We start from the raw sequence: 21714 nt of genomic DNA, 5'->3' as shown, positions 1-21714 counted from the left end.
AAGTCCTTGCTAATAGGTATATTCATGATTGTTCCTCCCTCTTCTCATTACCACCCCTTCCCTCCTCACAGTGATTGACAGGCTGCTGTGTATGCAGATATATAGCAGCCAGCCAATAATCACCTCCAAGAGGGGTAGGGGAGTAGCAAGAGTCCAGTGTATTCTTTGAACGCTTCCATTAGCCAAACGGCACAATATTATTTTTTTCCTTATGCTGTTCTTCGCTAATAGGAGAGCGGCCCGTCGTCATACTATTCTGCGCTACATAGGGAGGGAACCATAGTCTGATGACAGATCCGCTATAAGCTACTGTATTGAAAATATGCATAGTCTGGCTGGCATTGCCTTATTTCATATAGTTATCCTACTTTCTTGAATTTGGAGCTCAGTCATGATAGGAGCAGTTTCATTGGCTGTTTTATAATAGAGGGTGTTATAGGCCTTGACGGCCCAGAGAAAAATTTGGAATGTTGCAGTTTAAAGAGGATTTTTAGATAGGGCTGGGGTAGAACAGCCCAAACTTGATGACCGGAAATAATTATTGTATGTTAGGGGTAAAGTACATTCTGCATGATATAAATCTATTAATGCCGGAACACCTGACGACCATGCAATATGCGCTCGTGTCATGTCTAATATTAGTGCGTGTGGGATCAAAGAGGTGTGCCGTTTTTTAAAGGGGGCGGACATTTTTTATTTATTTATTTTGTCATTGTTTTATTTTTATTACGTTTTTCTTTTACAATTTACTATATTTATTCATGTATTTCTTTTTTACTATGGGACTCGGGTTAGCAGGGATCACATGAGCTTTGTGTTCCTTGCTATCCCCATACACAGATTACTGATAACAGCCCATTAGATATGTTACCAGTGTCTGTAGACCTGAAAGACGCAGATTGCATCTTTTCTGCATGTTTCCAAGCATTTTAGTTTAGGTGTTTTATTGGCAGGAAACAGATTATTTCTGTTTCCTGTCATAGTGAAGGGTCTGGGCTGCAGGAGTGCACAGTGTCGTCAAAGGTAGCCTGTAAATTAAAGGGCCTATGCCACGGGGATGGGGCCATTAGTCTGTTGGGGTAGGCGGAAACTGATCCATCACAGGTAGTCACATGTTTACAAGTTGATTTTGTGCCGACTTGTTTTTTTGCTTTGCTTTCCTTGTGACCATTCATATACAACCATTAGAGCCTACACTAAAGGCTGACACTTTTTGGTCTATACATCTCTCTTTTCTACTGTGCTGCGCATACTGAATATTACCGGAAAGCATATTGACTGTTATAATGGAAAGTCTACTGTACCGTTGGAGACTAGATAGGCAGGATTTCTCCACGGACAATAACAGAGTAAAGAGACTCCTACACACAAAGCTGTGTGAGGGGAAAATGCAGTTTAAAGCTACCCCTGCCCTTTTCTGTCTTAGGTTGGGGGTAAGGTGGCAGCTTCCTCTACCGAGAGTCTGTATTAGTCTTTGAGGCCCTTCCAGTTCTAATATTTTATAGTCATTGCAGTTGCCATAAAGCACACACACTTAGGATCCAATCCCATGTCTGTATAGATATCAGGACATAGTAGGGATAGGTTTCCTTGCTTTGTCCCAATGGGTGCAGCCTAAGGATGCCCCACTAGCAGCAAAGATAATACAATAAGAAGAAAATAAATAAGGATATTAGTCTCTTTTTTAACATGTCTTAATATAATTAGAAAACCTAAAATTAGATGATATATTCCATTTCCATAAAATGTTTTGGTTATCAAACACTGCTTGTTACTGTACTGCTTGTATTGTAGTAGAATGTCAGTAATATATATATATTTTTTTTCTTACAGTGGTAACATCTTATCTTCCCAACAAGATCAGTCTTGTAGAAGAGTGTGGTAGTGAAAACCCACAAATGAAAAAGAAAGACGCTGAAGGATGCAGTCACGTCGCCATTTTCTATAAAGCTCTTGCTTTATCCTCCCATTATAGCGGTTGTGCAGTTTTGCGCCATGGCCGGACAGCCTCCATTATGCAATGACTGGGCTCTGAATAAGACATCAATGTTAGTTTTATAACGGCTTTTGAGTGGCCCTAAACACCATTTCTTTATTCTTCAAAGAGCTATTTTTGCGTAACCTATGCAGCACTATCAACCGCTCATATGTATCCAGTTGCTCAGTCAATGGTGTCGATTGTTAGCAATATTCACATGGCAGTATCATTTTGGCACTAAGTTAGGAAAGTTACCTAAAGCACAGAACTTAAACTGTCTCTTATAGCAATAATATTCTTAAGTGGGGAAACCTACAGAATGATCAGCCACCAGTTCAATTTATATTTGTCACTATATGTTATATATGGTTTAGTCTTAAAGGTTGTTTTAGTATCCAGGTTTTTTTATTACATCTTAAATGTTTATTAATTTTTCTTTTTAGTTTTTAGGAAATTTTGGCACAGTGAAGTAATAGTGAGTGTGACTGGTAGCCCTACACAGTTAGAGAGACCTGGTGAAGAGTACGATTACATATTACAGACCCATTGTATCCTTAGACTGATAATAGCAATAGGCTATTATATTTAGTTCTTGTCATTAATAAATTGGATTTAAAGAAAAACTTCCACCTGCACATTGTAAAAGCTTTGTGCTTAATGTATTCTGTGTTACAATGAAGTTTCTAAATTTTAGCAGCCAGGGGCTTCTGTTTTCTCCATGATACATATTTTCTACACATCAGAGATTTGTTTTAAAATGAATCCCTTATGTTCCATCTCTGCCCCTATACAGACTACATTTGCATTAATAGTGCTTCACGTCCTCACTAAAATTACAAATTTAAAAGGCCCTTATGAATAAAACAGGTCTAACAAAAAAATCTCAGTTTCACCCATAAAAGCCAATCAGATTCCAACTTTTCGTTTTTTCTGACCGGTTTGAAGTGATCTGACACCAGGGAGTTTATACGTTTTTTCATTCTGTGATCTTTAAGCCCTATCATCGCTGGTATTCTATATCCTGAAAAAATCAATTGTGGAGGGCTGTAACATCCACAGTGCACAGCTTTAACATGTACTTTTTAATAGATTAAATATTGTGTCCTGGACTAATAACCTTTCTGCAGTCTAGTGGTGTGTGTAATTAATGTCGGATATTACTGTATATATGTTTTATCTGTTCTATGTAGTATGTACCAGATTACATAAGCATAGTTTAGATTTAAACTGCTAAAAAAAAATCTGTGCCTGCTCTGTTCATAAAGATCAGACATTATTGACCGCTGAAGCAAGAATACCTTCTCTTCTAACCGTCTAGGTGCAAGAATACATTTGTTTGAAAGCAAATCACAATAGAGCACTTGCATTCGGCCTTAAAGGGGTTTTCCAGCCAGTAAAAATGTATGGCCTACCCTCAGGATAGGGCATCAATAGCTGATCGCTTGGGGTCCGACTGCCAGGACCCCCGCTGATCTGCTGTTTTGAAGAGGCCGCAGCGCTCATGCAAGCACTGCTTCCCCTTTATTCCGGTCATTGCTCGTATTGTGAATCACCGACACAGCAGTAGCGGCGATTCACAGTATTACCACCTTCTCCCATTGAAGTGAATGTAAGAAGGCTGTAATACTGTGAACCGCCGGCAGTGCGATCCAAGCGATCAGCTATTGATGGCCTATCCTGAGGATACGCCATCAATTTTTAGGGACTGGAAAACCCCTTTAATGTATAATGAGTGATCAATTTAATATTTTTTGGGGTTTTCTTTGTTGTTGTCTTTTAAAGTGAAGCTCCACCTTTTATTAACTTTGACTCTATAGTCAAAATACTAATAATAATCTTTATATACAACGTATTCTGCAGCACTTTACAAGTGGGGATGTAACATACAAGACAAATAATCAGAACAAATGAACAGACATTAAAATATAAAGGAAAGAGGTCTCGCCTGTAAGAGCTTACAATCTAAATGTAATAGGAGAAGTGACGCAATGGGTATGAGGTTCTAATATTGATTGGGGGACCCACCCCTTGTGTTTGCAAGAAGAATATAAATAAAACTGCATGAACCAGTCACCCAGCATCTGAACCAACATGGTGAACAGGAAGTGCATTCCACAGATAGGGTGCAGTACGGGAGAAGTTCCGCAGATGGTAGTGTGAGAATGCATTAAGGTTACTGGCTGAGGGAAGAGCTTGAGTGACTTGGTAAACAGAGTTGAGAGCGGAGATGTTTGACAGGTAGTAGGAGAGCTTTGAGTTTAATTCTGTAAAAATCAGGTAACCAGTGTAATGATCGACAGAGAGCAGCGGCGGCATTAGGATAACCGCTAGACAGAGAGATCACCCTGGCTGCTGCTACGTTCGTGATGGATTGAAGTGGAGCCAGTCTGTTGAATTCTAGAAACTGGTGAGTTACTATAGTCTAGATGATAAATGATTAGGGCCTGGAATCATGTTTTAGTGCCATCATTGGTGAGGTAGGAAGAGATACTAGAGATGTTTTACATTTGTAGGAGACCGGTTCTTGCAATGGATTGAATGCGTGGAAGAAAGGACAAATCAGAGTCAATAATAACCCCCAAGACATCGGGCCTGATGTCTAAGGAGGATGGTGGTGTTACAGACAGAGATGGAGGAATCCGGTTTAGGTAAAGAAAATGAAGAAGGAACCAGAAAGGGCTTTGTTTTCGAAAGATTAAGTTGGCATTGAAAAGGTTAAAATCTGCGCTATAGTTCAGGACCCATCACTAATGTAAACTGTTTAGTGTGGGAACATTTATGTCTTTTTGCAAAAATGATGACACAAAACAACTAAATAATTGAACTATATGCAATGATTTTGTAAACTTGACTATAAAATGCTTAAGTAGGGTTCTAGTACTCCTTTGCCATGGCTTACATCACTTTGCCTACAGTTACCTGGGCTTGTGGTTTCATAAATGTCCTCTTTATTCTTTGTAGGCACAGTGTGAGATAGGATATGCGTCTGTCGATAAACAGGTTTCCCCTGAAGCTGCTGGAAACAAAAAGAGAACTAGTCAGTTAATTTATGCGGTGTAAGTCGTGATTAATTGCTATGATGGAAAACATTGAGCTCCTATTTGATTTACAGATACAGTAAATATGCCATAAAAATTCATACAGATTGTAAGTATGGGTCATCAATCCCCTCAGTGTTTTAATTAGCTAAGGGTTGTGCCATTCATCCTGCAGACGAGCAGAACACTCCGTGCTGATGGCCCGATGACAAAGACCACAGTAACACCATAAAGAAAAGAAAAAAGTCCCATTGTCAAACACAATATACTTGTACTGCGAAGCCACTTATAGATCCTTCACTGGTGATTTATCTGGAGGACTACGGGACTGCTTGGGATGTCAGGCATGTGTAACCTGCATAAATCCTGTATTTACATAGACTTTTACCCAACATGAATATTGGATAGCGTAATAAGTACATGCCACCACTTGTCATCCCTCCTCTTTTTTAGATTTTTCATACCCTTCATTATAAACTGTAACTGGTCTTTATACTAGTAATAAATTTAGGCTAAAAAGCTCTTAAAGGGATTGCCCTCTTTGGACAATTCCTTTGTTTCAAGTGTCCTTTAACAATAAGCTGATCACAGGGTGTCCTGCTGTTGAGAACTCCTTCAATCAGCTGTAATCTGTGAGGGAGCCTAGCAACAAGTGTTCTATTTCCCTGCAGCGCCACCACATGGGCAATGAAGGAAATCACTGGTCTGTCTGTGTAATTCATGGATGTACCAGGTCCTCCAGAGCATGAGATGCTCTTAGTAGCTCTCTGCTCTTTATAACACATAAGGATCCTGAATAAGGAACCCACCCATATTAAATAATTTTCTAATAGGGTATCTGAGAATAGTTTTTCTATACCAGACATTTAAAAGTATACCTACCATAACTATTTAATTTTCAGTATCCTTGTTAAAGCTGGACTGCTCTGTTACAACGCACATTTCTTCTGTTCCCACCACTCTTACTTTCAATAATCTTGGTTGTTCGTTGCCATTACTAGAGGACTGATCTGTATGATGGTGTCTGTTGCACAACGGAATCGGCGCTGATGGAGCAGAACAACGGAAAAGCTGACACAGATGTGAGCGAAGCCTAAGGCCTCATGCACACGGTCGTGCCCGTAATCACGGCCTGCGATAGTGAGGACGGCCGTGGGCCGCATTTTTGTGCCGTGCTCCCATACAAAGTATGGGAGCACAGCCCGTAAAAACATAAAAGTAGGACATGCTCCATAATTCCCGGCACGGTTCTACGGCACGGACACCCTTCCGTAGCAATAAGGAAAGGTGTCCACGGCCAATAGAACCGGGCGGATCCGTAATCGCGGACCATATTGCGGTCCGCAATTACGGAGTTTTTTTACTGTCATGTGCATGGGGCCTAAGGTGCTGTACCTGTGTAAACAACGAAGGGGCTGGAGCCCCTTCTTTCGATCAAATATTGATGGCCTATCCTAAGTATAGGCCATCAATGTTTAAGTCCCGGAATTTAAAGGCAGACAAATTTACTTCGATACCAGTATCTAAGTTCCATTATTTAAAGACAGAGCTCCACTTTGAAATACATATTGGCACGTTGGGTTCGTGGACCCACTGGGCCGTACTTCCTTGGCGGTATGGCAGCTGGCCAACAGGACGCAGGTCACAGTCCACAGTTCGTATAAGGTACCTGTGGCAGCTCGGACAGTAGCAAGGCAGGCTCGGCTGGGACTAGGCAGCGGGTAGACATCCGGCGTGGAGCAGCAGGATAGGCGTAGATACAGCACAGCACGACAACAGCATGTCACTAGAACAGGATACGGGATACAGGAACAGGGAACACTGGAACTGGAAAACACTAGGAGACCATTAGCTTAGACAAACTAGGATATGACAAACAACGCTCCGGTATCGAAGCAAGGGGTTGGACCCCTTTTATAGTCCAGGGCACTCATGGGCTGATAAAAACATTAAAGTCCGGTGCGCGCGCTGCCCCTTTAAGAGCGGGCACGAGCATGTGCGCGCACCCTATGGGATCCGGTCGAGGTGAGTGCTGGCATCTCATGAGGAGGAGACTGGGGTCAGCGCTCTTACGCCCCCTCTTCTTGGGGACAGGGCGAGAGAGAAACTTCTTCAGAAGGGTAGACGCATTGAGGTTCTCTTCTCCTTGTGTCCATCTTCCGTTTCATGCGGTCAAATGCCAGCAGAATGGAGGATCGTGTCTGCTGCCAGATCTGCAGAAAGTCTCCAAAAGCCGTGTCAGCAGCTGGTACCTCGGACGTATCAGGCACCGGAAGAGGAATTTGTGGGTGTTGGCCGTAGACAATGAAGAACGGTGTCTTCTGTGTGGACTCGCTGGTGTGATTGTTGTATGAGAATTCAGCCCACGGAAGCAACTGCACCCAGTCATCATGCTGCTTGGAGATTAAGTGGCGTAAGTAGTTCTCCAAGATCTGACTGATCCTCTGACCATTGGACTGAGGATGGTAGGCCGAGGAAAATTCCATCTTCACACCTAGGAGTCCGCAGAGGGCTCTCCAGAACTTCGAGGTGAACTGAACCCCCCGATCAGACACAATATTCTGCGGCAAACCGTGCAAGCGGAAGATTTGTTGGATGAACAGCTTGGCCAGTAGAGGAGGAGAAGGAAAGGAAGACCGGTCAGAGGAACGAAGTGGGCCATCTTCGAAAATCGATCCACCACCACCCAGACAGCACTGCATCCTGCAGAGAGAGGCAGGTCAGTAATGAAGTCCATAGCTATATGCTTCCAGGGAGCATCGGGCACAGGCAATGGCTGGAGCAGGCCAGGAGGTCTGGAGTGAGTGACCTTGTTAGCTGCACACACTGAGCAGGACGAAACAAAGTCCAAAATGTCCTTGGGCAGCGTGGGGTACCAGAAATGACGGGCAATCAGATCTCGGTTCTTACTGGTTCCCGTGTGACCTGCCATTCTAGAGGAGTGTCCCCAGCGGAGGATTCTCCCTCGGTCAGCCAGGCGCACAAAAGTCCTCCCTGGAGGAATGTCCCCAACTTGCAGGGGATTGACAGAGACAATGCAAGACGGATCAATAATGTTCTGTGGAATCTCCATGGTGACCTCTGTCTCGACAGACCTGGACAAGGCATCAGCCCTCACATTCTTGTCGGCCGGGCGATAATGGAGCTCAAACTGGAACCTGGTAAAGAACAGCGACCACCTGGCCTGACGATTGGGCCGTCTGGAGATAGGTGAGGTTCTTGTGGTCAGTAAAAATCAGGATGGGATGAGCTGCGCCCACTAGTAGATGTCTCCACTCCTCCAGGGCCAATTTGATGGCCAGTAACTACCGATCCCCAATCGAGTAGTTGCATTCTGCGGAAGAGAAGAGCTTAGAGAAATATCCACATACCATAGACTTACCCTTGGAACCTCTCTGGAACAGGAGTGCACCAGCACCGACAGAGGATGCGTCCACCTCCAACAAGAACTGTAGGGAAACGTCTGGATGATGGAGGATAGAAGCTGACGTGAAGGCACTCTTCAGGCTATTGAATTCAGACTCTGCCTCAGGAGTCCACACCTTGGCGTTCATGCCCTTCTTAGTGAGGTCAGAGATAGGAGATGTCAGTGAGGAGAAGTTTGGAATAAACTGTCTGCAAAAATTAGCGAATCCCAGAAAGCGCTGCATGGCCCTCAAGCCTTGAGAGCGTGGCCATTCCAGAATGGACTTTACCTTTTCAGGATCCATCTTGAGACCTCTATTCGAGACAATGTAGCCAAGGAGGGGTAGAGCATCCTTTTCAAACACGCACTTCTCCAACTTAGGCTGGGTTCACACGACTTATTTTCAGACGTAAACGAGGCGTATTATGCCTCGTTTTACGTCTGAAAATAGGGCTACAATACGTCGGCAAACATCTGCCCATTCATCTGAATGGGTTTGCCGACGTACTGTGCAGACAACCTGTTATTTACGCGTCGTCGTTTGACAGCTGTCAAACGACGACGCGTAAAAATACAGCCTCGGCAAAAGAAGTGCAGGACACTTCTTTCAGACGTAATTTGAGCCGTTCTTCATTGAACTCAATGAAGCACAGCTCAAAATTTACGGCTGTCAGAGAAGCCTCGCAGAATGCGAGGAGGAGCATTTACGTCTGAAACGAGGCAGCTGTTTTCTCCTGAAAACAGTCTGTCTTTTCAGACGTAAAAGCCTGCTACCGTATGCACATACCCTCAGCGTAGAGACGATTCTCTCTTAACCACAACAAAACTTGATGGACAGGTCTCTGATGAGTCACAGGATCTGGAGAAAAAATCAAGATGTCATCAAGATAGACCACAACACAAACATAGAGGAGGTCAAGGAAAATGTAATTAACAAACTCCTGGAAGACCGCGGGAGCATAAGATAGGCCCAATGGCATTACTATGTACTCATAGTGTTCATCACGGGTATTAAACGCAGTCTTCCATACGTCACCCCGACGAATCCGGATTAGGTGGTAAGCCCCACCCAGGTCTAGTTTGGAAAAAATCTTTGCACCATGTATACGATCAAATAATGCAGAGATCAGCGGCAACGGATATTTATTTTTCACCGTGATTTGGTTGAGACCCCGGTAGTCAATACAAGGACGCAGGGAGCCCTCCTTTTTTTTGACGAAGAAGAACCCGGCTCCTGCCGGGGAGGAAGACTTCCGTATGAAGCCCCTCTCCAAGTTCTCCTTAACATAGGTGGACATGGGCAGAGTCTCTGGCAAGGAGAGAGGATGCACCAGGTATCAGCTCGATAGGACAGTCATACGCCCGGTGTGGGGGCAATGTCTCCGCGTCCCTTTTGCTGAAGATGTCCGAAAATGCAGCATAATGACCAGACAATCCTGCCAATTACCGAGGCAGAGGAGGCTGAGCCAAACGAATCTGCACCAGGCATCGGCTGTGACACTCCGGACCCCACTGGAGAACCTCTCCAGAGTTCCAGTCCAGGATTGGGGCATGTAGTCGGAGCCAGTGCAGACACAGCAGCACAGGGTTAATGGCCATGGACAGGACATAAATTGGTAGAAGTTCGGAGTGTAGAGCCCCTATTTGGAGCCTCAGCGGCTTGGTCACAGCTATAACTGGGTCTGGCAGAGGTAGTCCATTTACTGATGCAACCATCAACGGTCTCTCCAGAGGGGTAGTGGGTAATTGAAGAAGGCCCACCAGGTCTCTACAAATGAAATTAGCAGCAGATCCAGAGTCCAGATATGCAGAGACCTGATGCGTTTTCTCACCAGACACTATGGTCACGGGTATGGACAATTTAGACAGGAGTCCCTTTTTGCCCAAGGTTGTCTCTCCTACCAACCCTAGGCTCTTTAGGGCTTTTGTGGACACAGACCCACAAGATGGCCTCTGAGGCCACAATAAAGACAGAGTCCCGATGTGCGTCTGCGTTGTCTCTCCTGGGTAGATAGCTTACATTGGTCCATCCCCACAGACTCCTTAGGAGGATCGGCGTCTGAGGACGGCAGGGGTTTCTGCAAGGTAAGGACCGGACTAGGAAGACCTCCCTCCCGACGAACCTCTTGGAGCCATTCTCGGAGCCTTCTATCAATCCGGGCAGCCAGAAGGATGAGGTCATCCAGGGTAGATGGCAGGTCTCGAGCGGCAAGTTCATCCTTAATTTTAGGAGACAGTCCAAGCCAGAATGTAGCCACTGGGGCCTCATTGTTCCACAGCAGTTCTCCTGCCAGGTTGCGGAAGTGGATGGCGTACTCGCCCACAGAGATGTCTCCTTGGCGTAGGTTCAGCAAGGAAGCCGCTGCAGAGGAGACTCGTCCAGGCTCTTCAAACACTGTGCGAAATGTCCGGACGAACCCCTGGAAGTCACGGGTCTCTGGTCCTTGTCTCTCCCAGATAGGGTTCACCCATGCAAGTGCCTTGCCAGTAAAAAGAGAGATGATGAAAGCGACCCTTGCGCCATCAGACGAAAATGCCCTTGAATACAGGCTGAAGTGGATCTGGCACTGATTCAAAAATCCACGACATGTACTTGCATCTCCATCATAGCGGTCAGGAAGTGGCAAAGAAAAACGAGGATCAACACTGCCAGGAGGTGTAGTCTGAGGAACAGTACTGCCAGGAGGGTTAGTAGGAGCAACGGCAGCTCGTGCTTTCTGTGAGAGAATGTTCAGGCCTGGAGGAGTTGGTCTTGTTGAGACCGGAGGTCTAGCATATCCGCCCGCATCTCTTGTGACGTCGTCATGGTCTTGGATCGACCAGCGGGGTCCATGGCCTGAGTGTACTGTCACGTTGGGTTTGTGGACCCACTGGGCCGTACCGCCTTGACGCAGGACGCAGGTCACAGTCCACAGTTCGTATAAGGTACCTGTGGCAGCTCGGACAGTAGCAAGGCAGGCTCGGCTAGGACTAGGCAGCGGGTAGACGTCAGGCGTGGAGCACCAGGTCAGGCATAAATACAGCACAGCACGGCACTAGAATAAGATAGCACGGGATACAGGAAAAGGGGAAAACTGGTTCTGGAAAAAACTAGGAGACCATTAGCTTAGACAAACTAGGATATGACAAACAACGCTCAGGCATCGAAGAAAGGGGCTGAACCCCTCTTATAGTCCAGGGCACTCATGGGCTGATTAAAACATTAAAGTCCGGGACCCGGCCGAGGTGAGTGGAAGTGAGCGCTGGCGTCTCCTGTGGAGAAGACTGGGGCCAGCGCTCGCAGACCCATGGCTGCGGTCATCAGGTGGAGAGTGAACCTGATGGCCCGCAGCCACGGACATGACGCATATTTTCCAGCAACCAGATTAAAGCGTCTTCATAACTACTGTACATTATTATTATTACTTATTAATTAGTCATCTCTTCATACAACTTTCATTTTTATATTATTGTATATGTTGTCAGTTGACTGTGTGGACATCAGCAGGCTGTTTTCATTGCTTTCTTGTTATTACCCAACACGATCTACTAAGCAGAGACCTTGACCTATAAGAATGGAGCTTGGTATTACCATGTACTATCTGATTTTATATTCTGTGCTTTCAGGACATTTTATAAGCACATACTTATGCACTCAATGATGTCAATTTTGACACATTTTGAGAGTGCTAAAGGTACTTAGTCTTTGGCCCCATGCCCCCTCGTAGATCTAAGACATTTGTCAAACCATTTACTGCACAATTTGTCAATGATAATTGAAACCAATTACGGTGTCAACAACTCTGCAAACAGCTTGATATCCACACTGCCCAAGAGCCTTTCCCGTGTTGATCGGTTTCCTGCCATGCCTGTTTGAAGCTATATTTATTCTTCGCACCTGTTTCAACAGGGAAAGTAGATGATCCCACATTTTCACATACATGCCAGACAAGCAAGACATAAACCGCTATTTTTCCCACATGCTATGCTGATATACAAAGCATAAGGTTTTGTACATGAGTTCTATTCAAGGTATAGGTTAACGTCTAATCTCATCCTCAGCATGGCCCCAAAAATATACACTTTAAAATCCTGTCCTTGGTGCCACCAATCAAGGGTCCACACCAAGTGGAGTGGGCTTCATGAGGCCTTTGCTATAGAGGGGCATCCCTCTTTAATTACAGGGTGATTTTTCCACAGCCTTTACTACTGTACTCTGTTGGCTATGGAACCAATACATTGCTGCAAATTGCCCAGTTAGGGACAGTTCACATTTGTGAACTATGTTTGGTGTATGCACATACGCCAAACATATCCGAAGGGTCCCAGGTACCCAGCGTATGTTAAGAGTGTACTTTTGGCAGACCAGACGGTAAATGTCACTATACCTTCTTTTTACTGTATAGGAAAGTGTAGTCTGCTATGCTTTTCTATACAGAGGAATACAGTATAAAAGCATACCACGCGGTATGCATTATGTTTTTACTATGGGCTCCTATGGGTGATGTATGCTACTGTATGCCTATACAGTGGCATGTGTCACAGCCTTTATTGGGAATATATATGTTGGGAAATGCTGCCGACGTTTACCTCCGATGGAAGGCAAAAACCTGATATGACTTTCTGTGACGTGTTTATTAAACAGATGTAACATTCTCATTTATGGATAAAAAGATTGTTGTGTATGATATGTAACCTAAGTCCACCCCTTAATTTTGTTCATATCAACTAATTACGATATTACATGTATTTATATGAATTGGTAACCGTAAAGTGAAAATAAGTTTCTCTTATTTTTCTACAATGAAATCCTGGTGCTCTGTTTTCAGTTTTTCAAAGTGACAACTCCTCTAAAGGTCCATAGGATGGACCCCTGTAAATAGTAACTGGGGGCATAAAGCTCAACTCAATTAGAGGATATATTAACCCTTTCATGCCGACAATCTGTATATTCACGTCCTTTTCGCACATACCCCGTGCAGCCAGTGCGTGAATATACAGATCACTGTTCCATCCAGCATAGCGCTGTGAAAAGCGCTCGAACGCCGGCTGTGTCAGTGTCCCCGGCTCCCCAGCAACCTGTTCTCTGACAACCGAACCGATTGGTTCGGCTGCAGAGAATATGATCACCGTCATTAACCGCTTCCTGACCGCCCACTGTAAATTCACGTCGGCGCTTGCTGGGCTCTGTGCAGCGCCGATGTGAATTCACAGTGGGTGTTAAAAGCGCGATCCGGGTGTCTCAGAGTAGTGCTGACACCCGGATCGCGCTGTTATCTCCTGCCTCTGGTTCCGCAGACATGACCGGGACCTTATTGGTTCAGGTCCCGATCATGTGATCGCAGGGAAAGTTTGTTGTAGCAACAAACTGGAAAGTTTGCCGAGGACCGATTGCGGGTGCTGCCGTCAGTTGCATGGCAAAACCGGAGGCCATACAACAGCCTCTGGTCTGCCATTCACGGAAGCCTATGAGGACCAGATGGTCCTCATAGGCTTCCTGTCAGTGTGAGGGTATGTTCACACGAGGTCATTACGTCCGTTTCTGACGGACGTATTTCGGCCGCAAGTACCGGACCGAACACAGAGCAGGGAGCCGGGCTCCTAGCATCATAGTTATGTACGACGCTAGGAGTCCCTGCCTCTCTGCCGGACAACTGTCCCGTACTGTAATCATGTTTTCAGTACGAGACAGTTGTCCGGCAGCGAGGCAGGGACTCCTAGCATCGTACATAAGTATGATGCTAGGAGCCCGGCTCCCTGCACTGTGTTCGGTCCGGTACTTGCGGCCGAAATACGTCCGTCAATTACGGACGTAATGACCTCGTGTGAACATACCCTAGCTGTCAGCGTCACACTGACAGTTTATAATACGTAACACTACCTGGGTAGTGTAATGTGTTATAGCAGATATCAGTGCTACAGGTCTTCAAGTAAAAAAAAAAAGTAATAAAAATGTTTTATACAAGTGTAAAAACAAGTTATAAGCTGCAAAAACAAAAAATGCTTTTTTTCCTATAATAAGTCTCTTATTATAGGAAAAAAAAATAAACCGTTAAAAAAAAAATGGATAAGATTGGGCACCATTTATCAGTGCGACACCGGCCACAAATCTATGAATTATTTATTTACCCCCTTATTATGCCCTGATGTACTCTGCCCAGCTTACATATACCCCCACATTATAAACTGAAATACCAGCAAAACCCCAAACAGAATTATTACCAAGCAAAATCTGCGCTCCAAAAGCCAAATGGCGCTCCTTCCCTTCTGAGCTCTGTCGTGGGTCCAAACAGCAGTATATTACCACATATGGGGTATTGCCGTAATCGAGAGAAATAGTTTTACAAGATTTGGGGTGCTTTTTATTCTTTATTCCTTGTAAAAATTACATTATATTTTTTACGAAAAAAAGTAGTTTTTCATTTTCACAGACCTATTCCAATAAATATAGCAAAAGACCTGTCGGGTCAAGATGCTAACTATACCCCTAGATAAATTCCTTGAGGTGTGTATTTTCCCAAAACACTTTTGGGGAGATTCCACTGTTTTGGCCCCACAAGACTTCTTCAAACCTGACATGGTGCCTAAAATATATTCTAAAAAAAGGAGGCACAAAATCCTCTAGGTGCGCCTTTGCTTCTGAGGCCGGTGCTTCAGTCCATTATCATACTAGAGCCACATGTGGGATATTTATAAAAACTGCAGAATCTGGGCAATAAATATTGAGTTGCATGTCTCTGGTAAAACCTTCTGTGTTACAGAAAAAAATGTATTACGGATGAATTTCGCCAAAAAAAATGAAATTTGTAAATTTCACCTCTGCTTTGCTTTAATTCCTGTGAAATGCCTAAAGGGTTAATAAACTTTCTGAATGCTGTTTTGAATACTTTGAGGGGTGCAGTTTTTAAAATGGGGTGATTTATGGGGTCTATCTAGTATATAAGGCCCTCAAAGCCACTTCAGAACTGAACTGGTCCTTGACAAAACAGCCTTTTGACATTTTCTTGAAAATGTAAGAAATTGCTGCTAAAGTTCTAAGCCTTGTAACGTCCTAGAAAAATAAAATAATGTTCAAAAAACAATGCAAATATAAAGTAGACATATGGAGGATGTTAATTAGCAACAATTTTGTGTGGTATTACTATCTGTTTTACAATGTAGATTACATTTAAAATTAGAAAAATTATAATTTTTGCAAATTTTCTTTACATTTTGGCGTTTTTCACAAATAAGCTATGCATATATTGACCAAATTTTTCCACTAACATAAAGTACAATATGTCACGAGAAAACATTCTCTGAATCGCTTGGATAGGCAAAAGCATTCCAGAGTTATTATCACATAAAATGACACATGTCAGATTGGAAAAAATGGGGATGATCATTGAGGCATCGAGGACCCTTGGTCCTGAAAGGGTTAAAAGAGGTATTTCCGCCTGAGATTCTTATCTATAATACATATGGTACATTCTTCTCTAACAGGGTAGGGATGACAGGCGACTTAAAGACTACATAAGCCTTTACAACCAATTTTTTGTATTGCTCTCATGCATCTTAAATAAAAATTAAGCAACTTTGCAAATAGTCTTGATTAAAAATATACTACTCTTCTGTGTCTACAACTCCTATACAGACCTATCTGTCTCCATGGTAACAGACTACAAACAAACCCTGTGCAGTCAATCTTGCAACTATATTTCATTCCATCTACACACTCGTATGCTAGCATGAATTATGGGACAGATAGAAGGATCAGACCATATAGGGTTTGTTTGCAGTCACACAGTATATTTTAGACATAAAACTTTAAGACTTTTCTTTACATACTACTGTATGTTTGTAATGTATTGATCTACTCAATAGCAATTGTGTCCGACTGCATCAATATATAACTACATCTCTCTTTTTGTGTATTTTACTGATGTAGAGAAACAGATTTCTGGTATCACCAGACCCATATGCTGTTCTCCTTTAAGTGGTATAAAATGAATCATGAATAGCAGCCTTTTCAAAATTTTCTCTTCTAAATCCAGCAGGCTGGGGCCGCACTCTTTGTATCTCATCTAAAAGCATATTAACCACTTTTATGTACATGTCAGCGGCACAAATGTCATTTTTTTCTCGCTTCTTAATCCTCATTACAGAGCAAATTGCATTATCTTTACACATGTCGCACAGATCTATGTTATAAATACTGTCTAATTTCTTCTCTGCACTTAACACTTTGCTTTTTTTATAGCAATTACCATTTCAAAGTGTTTAATTCCTAATATTACTGCACAGCTCTGCAGGATGAACAATTAATAATTAATGCAATCAATTCACTGACAGATGGTCTTGCAGTGAAGTGCACTCCATAGCAAAGTTTCATAAATTAATATGAATGGATTAATAGTGACAGACTTACAAAAATGGCTACACCACCTCATTAATACAGGTTTGTACATGGAGGATAATAATTGGCAAAGTGATGGTTGTTCCGTCACAGGCAGACTCTCCGTAAACACAGGGGTACTATTTGGACACTTGAAACAAAACGGTGGCAGATACATGTCCGGACTAGGACAATATAAGCATGTGACTTCTAGGGCACAAAACTGTTGTCACAAATGTGTTGTCAACTGAACACCTATAGAAAATTGAGCTAAAACATTTCCACTTCCAGAAACAGCACCACTCGTGTTCTTGGGCTATGCCTGGTATTACAACAGCCCCATTCACTAGAATAGGACTGAGTTGCAATAGCAGACACAGCCTATGGACAAGTGGCCCTGTTTCTAGAAGTAGCAATGTTTTCCTAGACTCATACAACCCCTTTGAGAAAGGAGACATGCAAAATACGCCACAGAAAAGTGGAGATGCTGCCTACAACATCTGTGAGGTTACTTCTGGTGGGAAATTAAATCCATTTATTTACTATAGGCAACTCCTTTTCCATTTCTGAAACCTTCATTTACTTCAGATTCCTTCTGGTTTTCTATAGAAGGCTGATAGACTCCCCCAAGAATAAGCTTTTTTTAGGGAGTTGAAAATAAGATCATCCATGTTGGATTTTTTTCCAACCCCTGTCCATCCCCATCATATTAAGCATCCTTTCACCCTTTAAATCCCTGTCCATAGACAAAGAATGCATTATGTGTAAATATACACCACTTTGTAATATACCCTAATCACTTATTTTTCCTTCGTAGTGCTGTTTCACTGGATTTATTTGCTACCGATGGACAGAATCTTGTGGTTAACTAGTTGATTCTGACTACAAATAGACTCCTCTGTAGTTAGGTTCAGTAGAACTTACCCTTAGGTTCCCCAGCACAGACTCTTCTCTCTTGCTTTTGATCCTCCTCTCTCAGATGTCCCACAGTAGCTGCAGTGACCAGGGCCGGCCTTAGGGGTGTGCGACCTGCGTGAGTGCACAGGGCGCTGTGTAATGTCGGGTTCATGGAGCCACTGGGCCGTACCGCCTTGGCGGTATGGCAGCTGGCCAACAGGGCGCAGGTCACAGTCTATAGTTCGTATAGGGTACCTGTGACAGCTCGGACAGTAGTATGACAGGCTAGGCTGGGACTAGGCAGCAGGTAGACGTCAGGCATGGAGTAGTAGGACAGGCGTGGAATAAAGCACAGCACTTGACCAGGATAGCACGGATACAGGATACAGGAGCTGGGAACTGGAAAACACTAGGAGACCATTAGCTTAGACAAACTAGGATATGACAAACAACGCTCAGGCATCGAAGCAAGGGAATGGACCCCTCTTAAAGTCCAGGGCACTCATGGACTGATTAAAACATTAAAGTCCTGTGCGCACGCTGCCCCTTTAAGAGCGGGCACGAGCGTGCGCGCGCACCATACGGGACCCGGCCGAGGTGAGTGGAAGTGAGCGCTGGCGTCTCCTTAAGAGGAGACTGGGGCCAGCACTCGCAGACCCATGGCTGCGGCCGTCAGGAGGTGAGTGAACCTGACGGCCCGCAGCCATGGACATGACACGCTGCACCCTCCCAGCGTGTAGGCGCGCCACTGGGCTCTGCCTCTGCTCTGTCCTCTGCTCTTGGTTACACACATGGAGGAAGAGAAGAGGAATGAAGAGGAGGAAGCTTCACCCCTGCAAGAAACCTGTGAGCATGTCAGCAATGAGAGATGGTAAGTGTAAGTGCCATATATGTGTCTGTGTTTGTATCTGTATGTGTATGTGCCTGTGTGCCTATATGTAACTGCATTTGTATATATGTCTCCCTGTTAGTGTGTATATGTATGTGTGTGTATATATATATATATGTATATATATATATATATATATATATATATATATATATATATATATATATATATATATATACAGTGGAGGAAATAAGTATTTGATCCCTTGCTGATTTTGTAAGTTTGCCCACTGTCAAAGTCATGAACAGTCTAGAATTTTTAGGCTAGGCTAATGTTACCAGTGAGAGATAGATTATATAAAAAAAAATAAAGAAAATCACATAGTCAAAATGATATATATTTATTTGCATTGTGCACAGAGAAATAAGTATTTGATCCCCTACCAACCATTAAAAGTTCAGCCTCCTCCAGACCAGTTACACGCTCCAAATCAACTTGGTGCCTGCATTAAAGACAGCTCTTACATGGTCACCTGTATAAAAGACTCCTGTCCACAGACTCAATGAATCAGTCTGACTCTAACCTCTACAACATGGGCAAGACCAAAGAGCTTTCTAAGGATGTCAGGGACAAGATCATAGACCTGCACAAGGCTGGAATGGGCTACAAAACCATAAGTAAGACGCTGGGTGAGAAGGAGACAACTGTTCGTGCAATAGTAAGAAAATGGAAGACATACAAAATGACTATCAATCGACATCAATCTGGGGCTCCATGCAAAATCTCACCTCGTGGGGTATCCTTGATCCGGAGGAAGGTGAGAGCTCAGCTGAAAACTACACGGGGGGAACTTGTTAATGATCTCAAGGCAGCTGGGACCACAGTCACCAAGAAAACCATTGATAACACATTACGCCGTAATTGATTACAATTCTGCAGTGCCCGCAAGGTCCCCCTGCTCAAGAAGGCCCATGTACAGGCCCGTCTGAAGTTTGCAAATGAACATCTGGATGATTCTGAGAGTGAATGGGAGAAGGTGTTGTGGTCAGATGAGACTAAAATTGAGCTCTTTGGCATTAACTCAACTCGCCGTGTTTGGAGGAAGAGAAATGTTGCCTATGACCCAAAGAACACCGTCCCCACTGTCAAGCATGGAGGTGGAAAGATTATGTTTTGGGGGTGTTTCTCTGCTAAGGGCACAGGACTACTTCACCGCATCAATGGGAGAATGGATGGAGCCATGTACCATCAAATCCTGAGTGACAACCTCCTTCCCTCCACCAGGACATTAAAAATGGCTCGTGGTTGGGTCTTCCAGCACGACAATGACCTGAAACATACAGCCAAGGCAACAAAGGAGTGGCTCAAAAATAAGCACATTAAGGTCATGGAGTGGCCTAGCCAGTCTCCAGACCTTAATCCCATCGAAAACTTATGGAGGGAGCTGAAGATCCGAGTTGCCAAGCGACAGCCTCGAAATCGTAATGATTTACAGATGATCTGCAAAGAGGAGTGGGCCAAAATTCCATCTAACATGTGTGCAAACCTCATCATCAACTACAAAAAAACGTCTGACTGCTGTGCTTACCAACAAGAGTTTTGCCACCAAGTATTAAGTCTTGTTTGCCAGAGGGATCAAATACTTATTTCTCTGTGCACAATGCATATAAATATATATAATTTTGACAATGTGATTTTTTTTATTTTTTTTATATAATCTAACTCTCACTGGTAAAATTAACCTAGCCTAAAAATTCTAGACTGTTCATGTCTTAGACAGTGGGCAAACTTACAAAATCAGCGAGGGATCAAATACTTATTTCCTTCACTGTATATATATATATATATACATACAGTGGATATAAAAAGTCTACACACCCCTGTTAAATGCCAGGTTTTTGTTTTTTATTTAGGGTGGAAAAATTTAAATAAAGAACAAAAATAATGTGGTTGCATAAATATGCACACCCTTAAACTAATACTTTGTTGAATTACCCTTTGACTTTATGACAGCATTCAGTCTTTCTGGGTAGAAGTTTATCAGCATGGCACATCTTGACTTGGCAATTGTTGCCCACTCTTCCTTGCAAAAGCGCTCCAAATCTGTCAGACTGCGAGGGTATCTCCTGTGTACAGCCCTCTTCAGGTCACCCCACAGATTTTCAATGGGATTCAGGTCTGGGCTCTGGCTGGACCATTCCAAGACATTGATCTTCTTCTGGTGAAGCCATTCTTTTGTTGATTTGGAGGTATGCTTTGGGTCGTTGTCGTGCTGAAAGATGAAATTCCTCTTCATCCTCAGCTTTTTAGCAGGGGCCTGCAGGTTTTGTGCCAATATTGGCTGATATTTGGAACTGTTCATAATTCCCTCCACCTTGACTAAAGCCACAGTTCCAGCTGCAGTTAAACAGCCCCAAAGTATAATGCTGCCTCCACCATGCTTTACTGCGGGTACAGTATTCTTTTGGTGATGTGCAGTGTTGGCTTTGCGCCAAACATGCCTTTTGTAATTATGGCCAAAAAGTTCAACCTTGGTCTCGTCGGACCATAACACGTTTTCCCACATGCTTGTGGCAGACTTCATGTAGGTCTATGCAAAACATAGCCGGGCTTGGATGTTTGTCTTTGTTAGAAAAGATTACTGTCTTGCCATCCTACCCCACAGCCCAGAGATATTAAGAATACGGGAGATTGTTGTCACATGCACTACAGAACCAGTACCTGCCAGAAAGTCCTGCAGCTCCTTTAATGTTGCTATTCCTCTTGTTAGCCTCCCGGACCAATTTTCGTCTTGTCTTTTCAGCAAGTTTTGAGGGACGTCCAGTTCTTGGTAATGTCACTATTGTGCCAAATGTAATCCACTTCTTAATGACTGTGTTCAATGGTACATCAAATGCCTTGGAAATTCTTTGGTACCCTTCTTCTGACTGATGCCTTTCAACAATCGGATCTCTTTGATGTGTTGTAAGCTCTTTACGGACCATGGCTTTTGCTGTCACATGCCACAAAGGAAATGTTAGGAAAATCCTAATAGAACAGCTGAACTTTATATGGGGTTACTCAGAATCACTTTAAATAATGGCAGCTGTGTACTGACTACTATTTAACATGAGTTTAAATGTGATTGGCTAATTTTGCACACAACCACATCCCCAATTATAAGAGGGTGTTCACACTTAGGGTAAGGCCACACGGTGCGTCGTTGACGCGGTT

General features: G+C 43.6%; 1 protein-coding gene across 1 annotated transcript in view; it reads left to right on the top strand.

Moving 5' to 3' along the window:
* CALCOCO1 (calcium binding and coiled-coil domain 1) overlaps positions 1-3094 on the top strand; it is a 32396-nt gene extending 29302 nt beyond the window's left edge. The window contains exon 13 of the mRNA XM_075851871.1: positions 1834-3094. Within this exon, the coding sequence (XP_075707986.1) occupies positions 1834-1839 (6 nt within the window). The 3' untranslated portion in view covers positions 1840-3094. The remainder of the gene's footprint in view (positions 1-1833) is intronic.
* The last annotated feature ends 18620 nt before the right edge of the window (positions 3095-21714 follow it).

The sequence above is a fragment of the Rhinoderma darwinii genome, chromosome 2, assembly GCF_050947455.1.
Source record: "Rhinoderma darwinii isolate aRhiDar2 chromosome 2, aRhiDar2.hap1, whole genome shotgun sequence".
In the NCBI taxonomy this organism is placed as follows: domain Eukaryota; kingdom Metazoa; phylum Chordata; class Amphibia; order Anura; family Rhinodermatidae; genus Rhinoderma; species Rhinoderma darwinii.
This window is presented reverse-complemented; position numbering and strand designations above follow the sequence as displayed.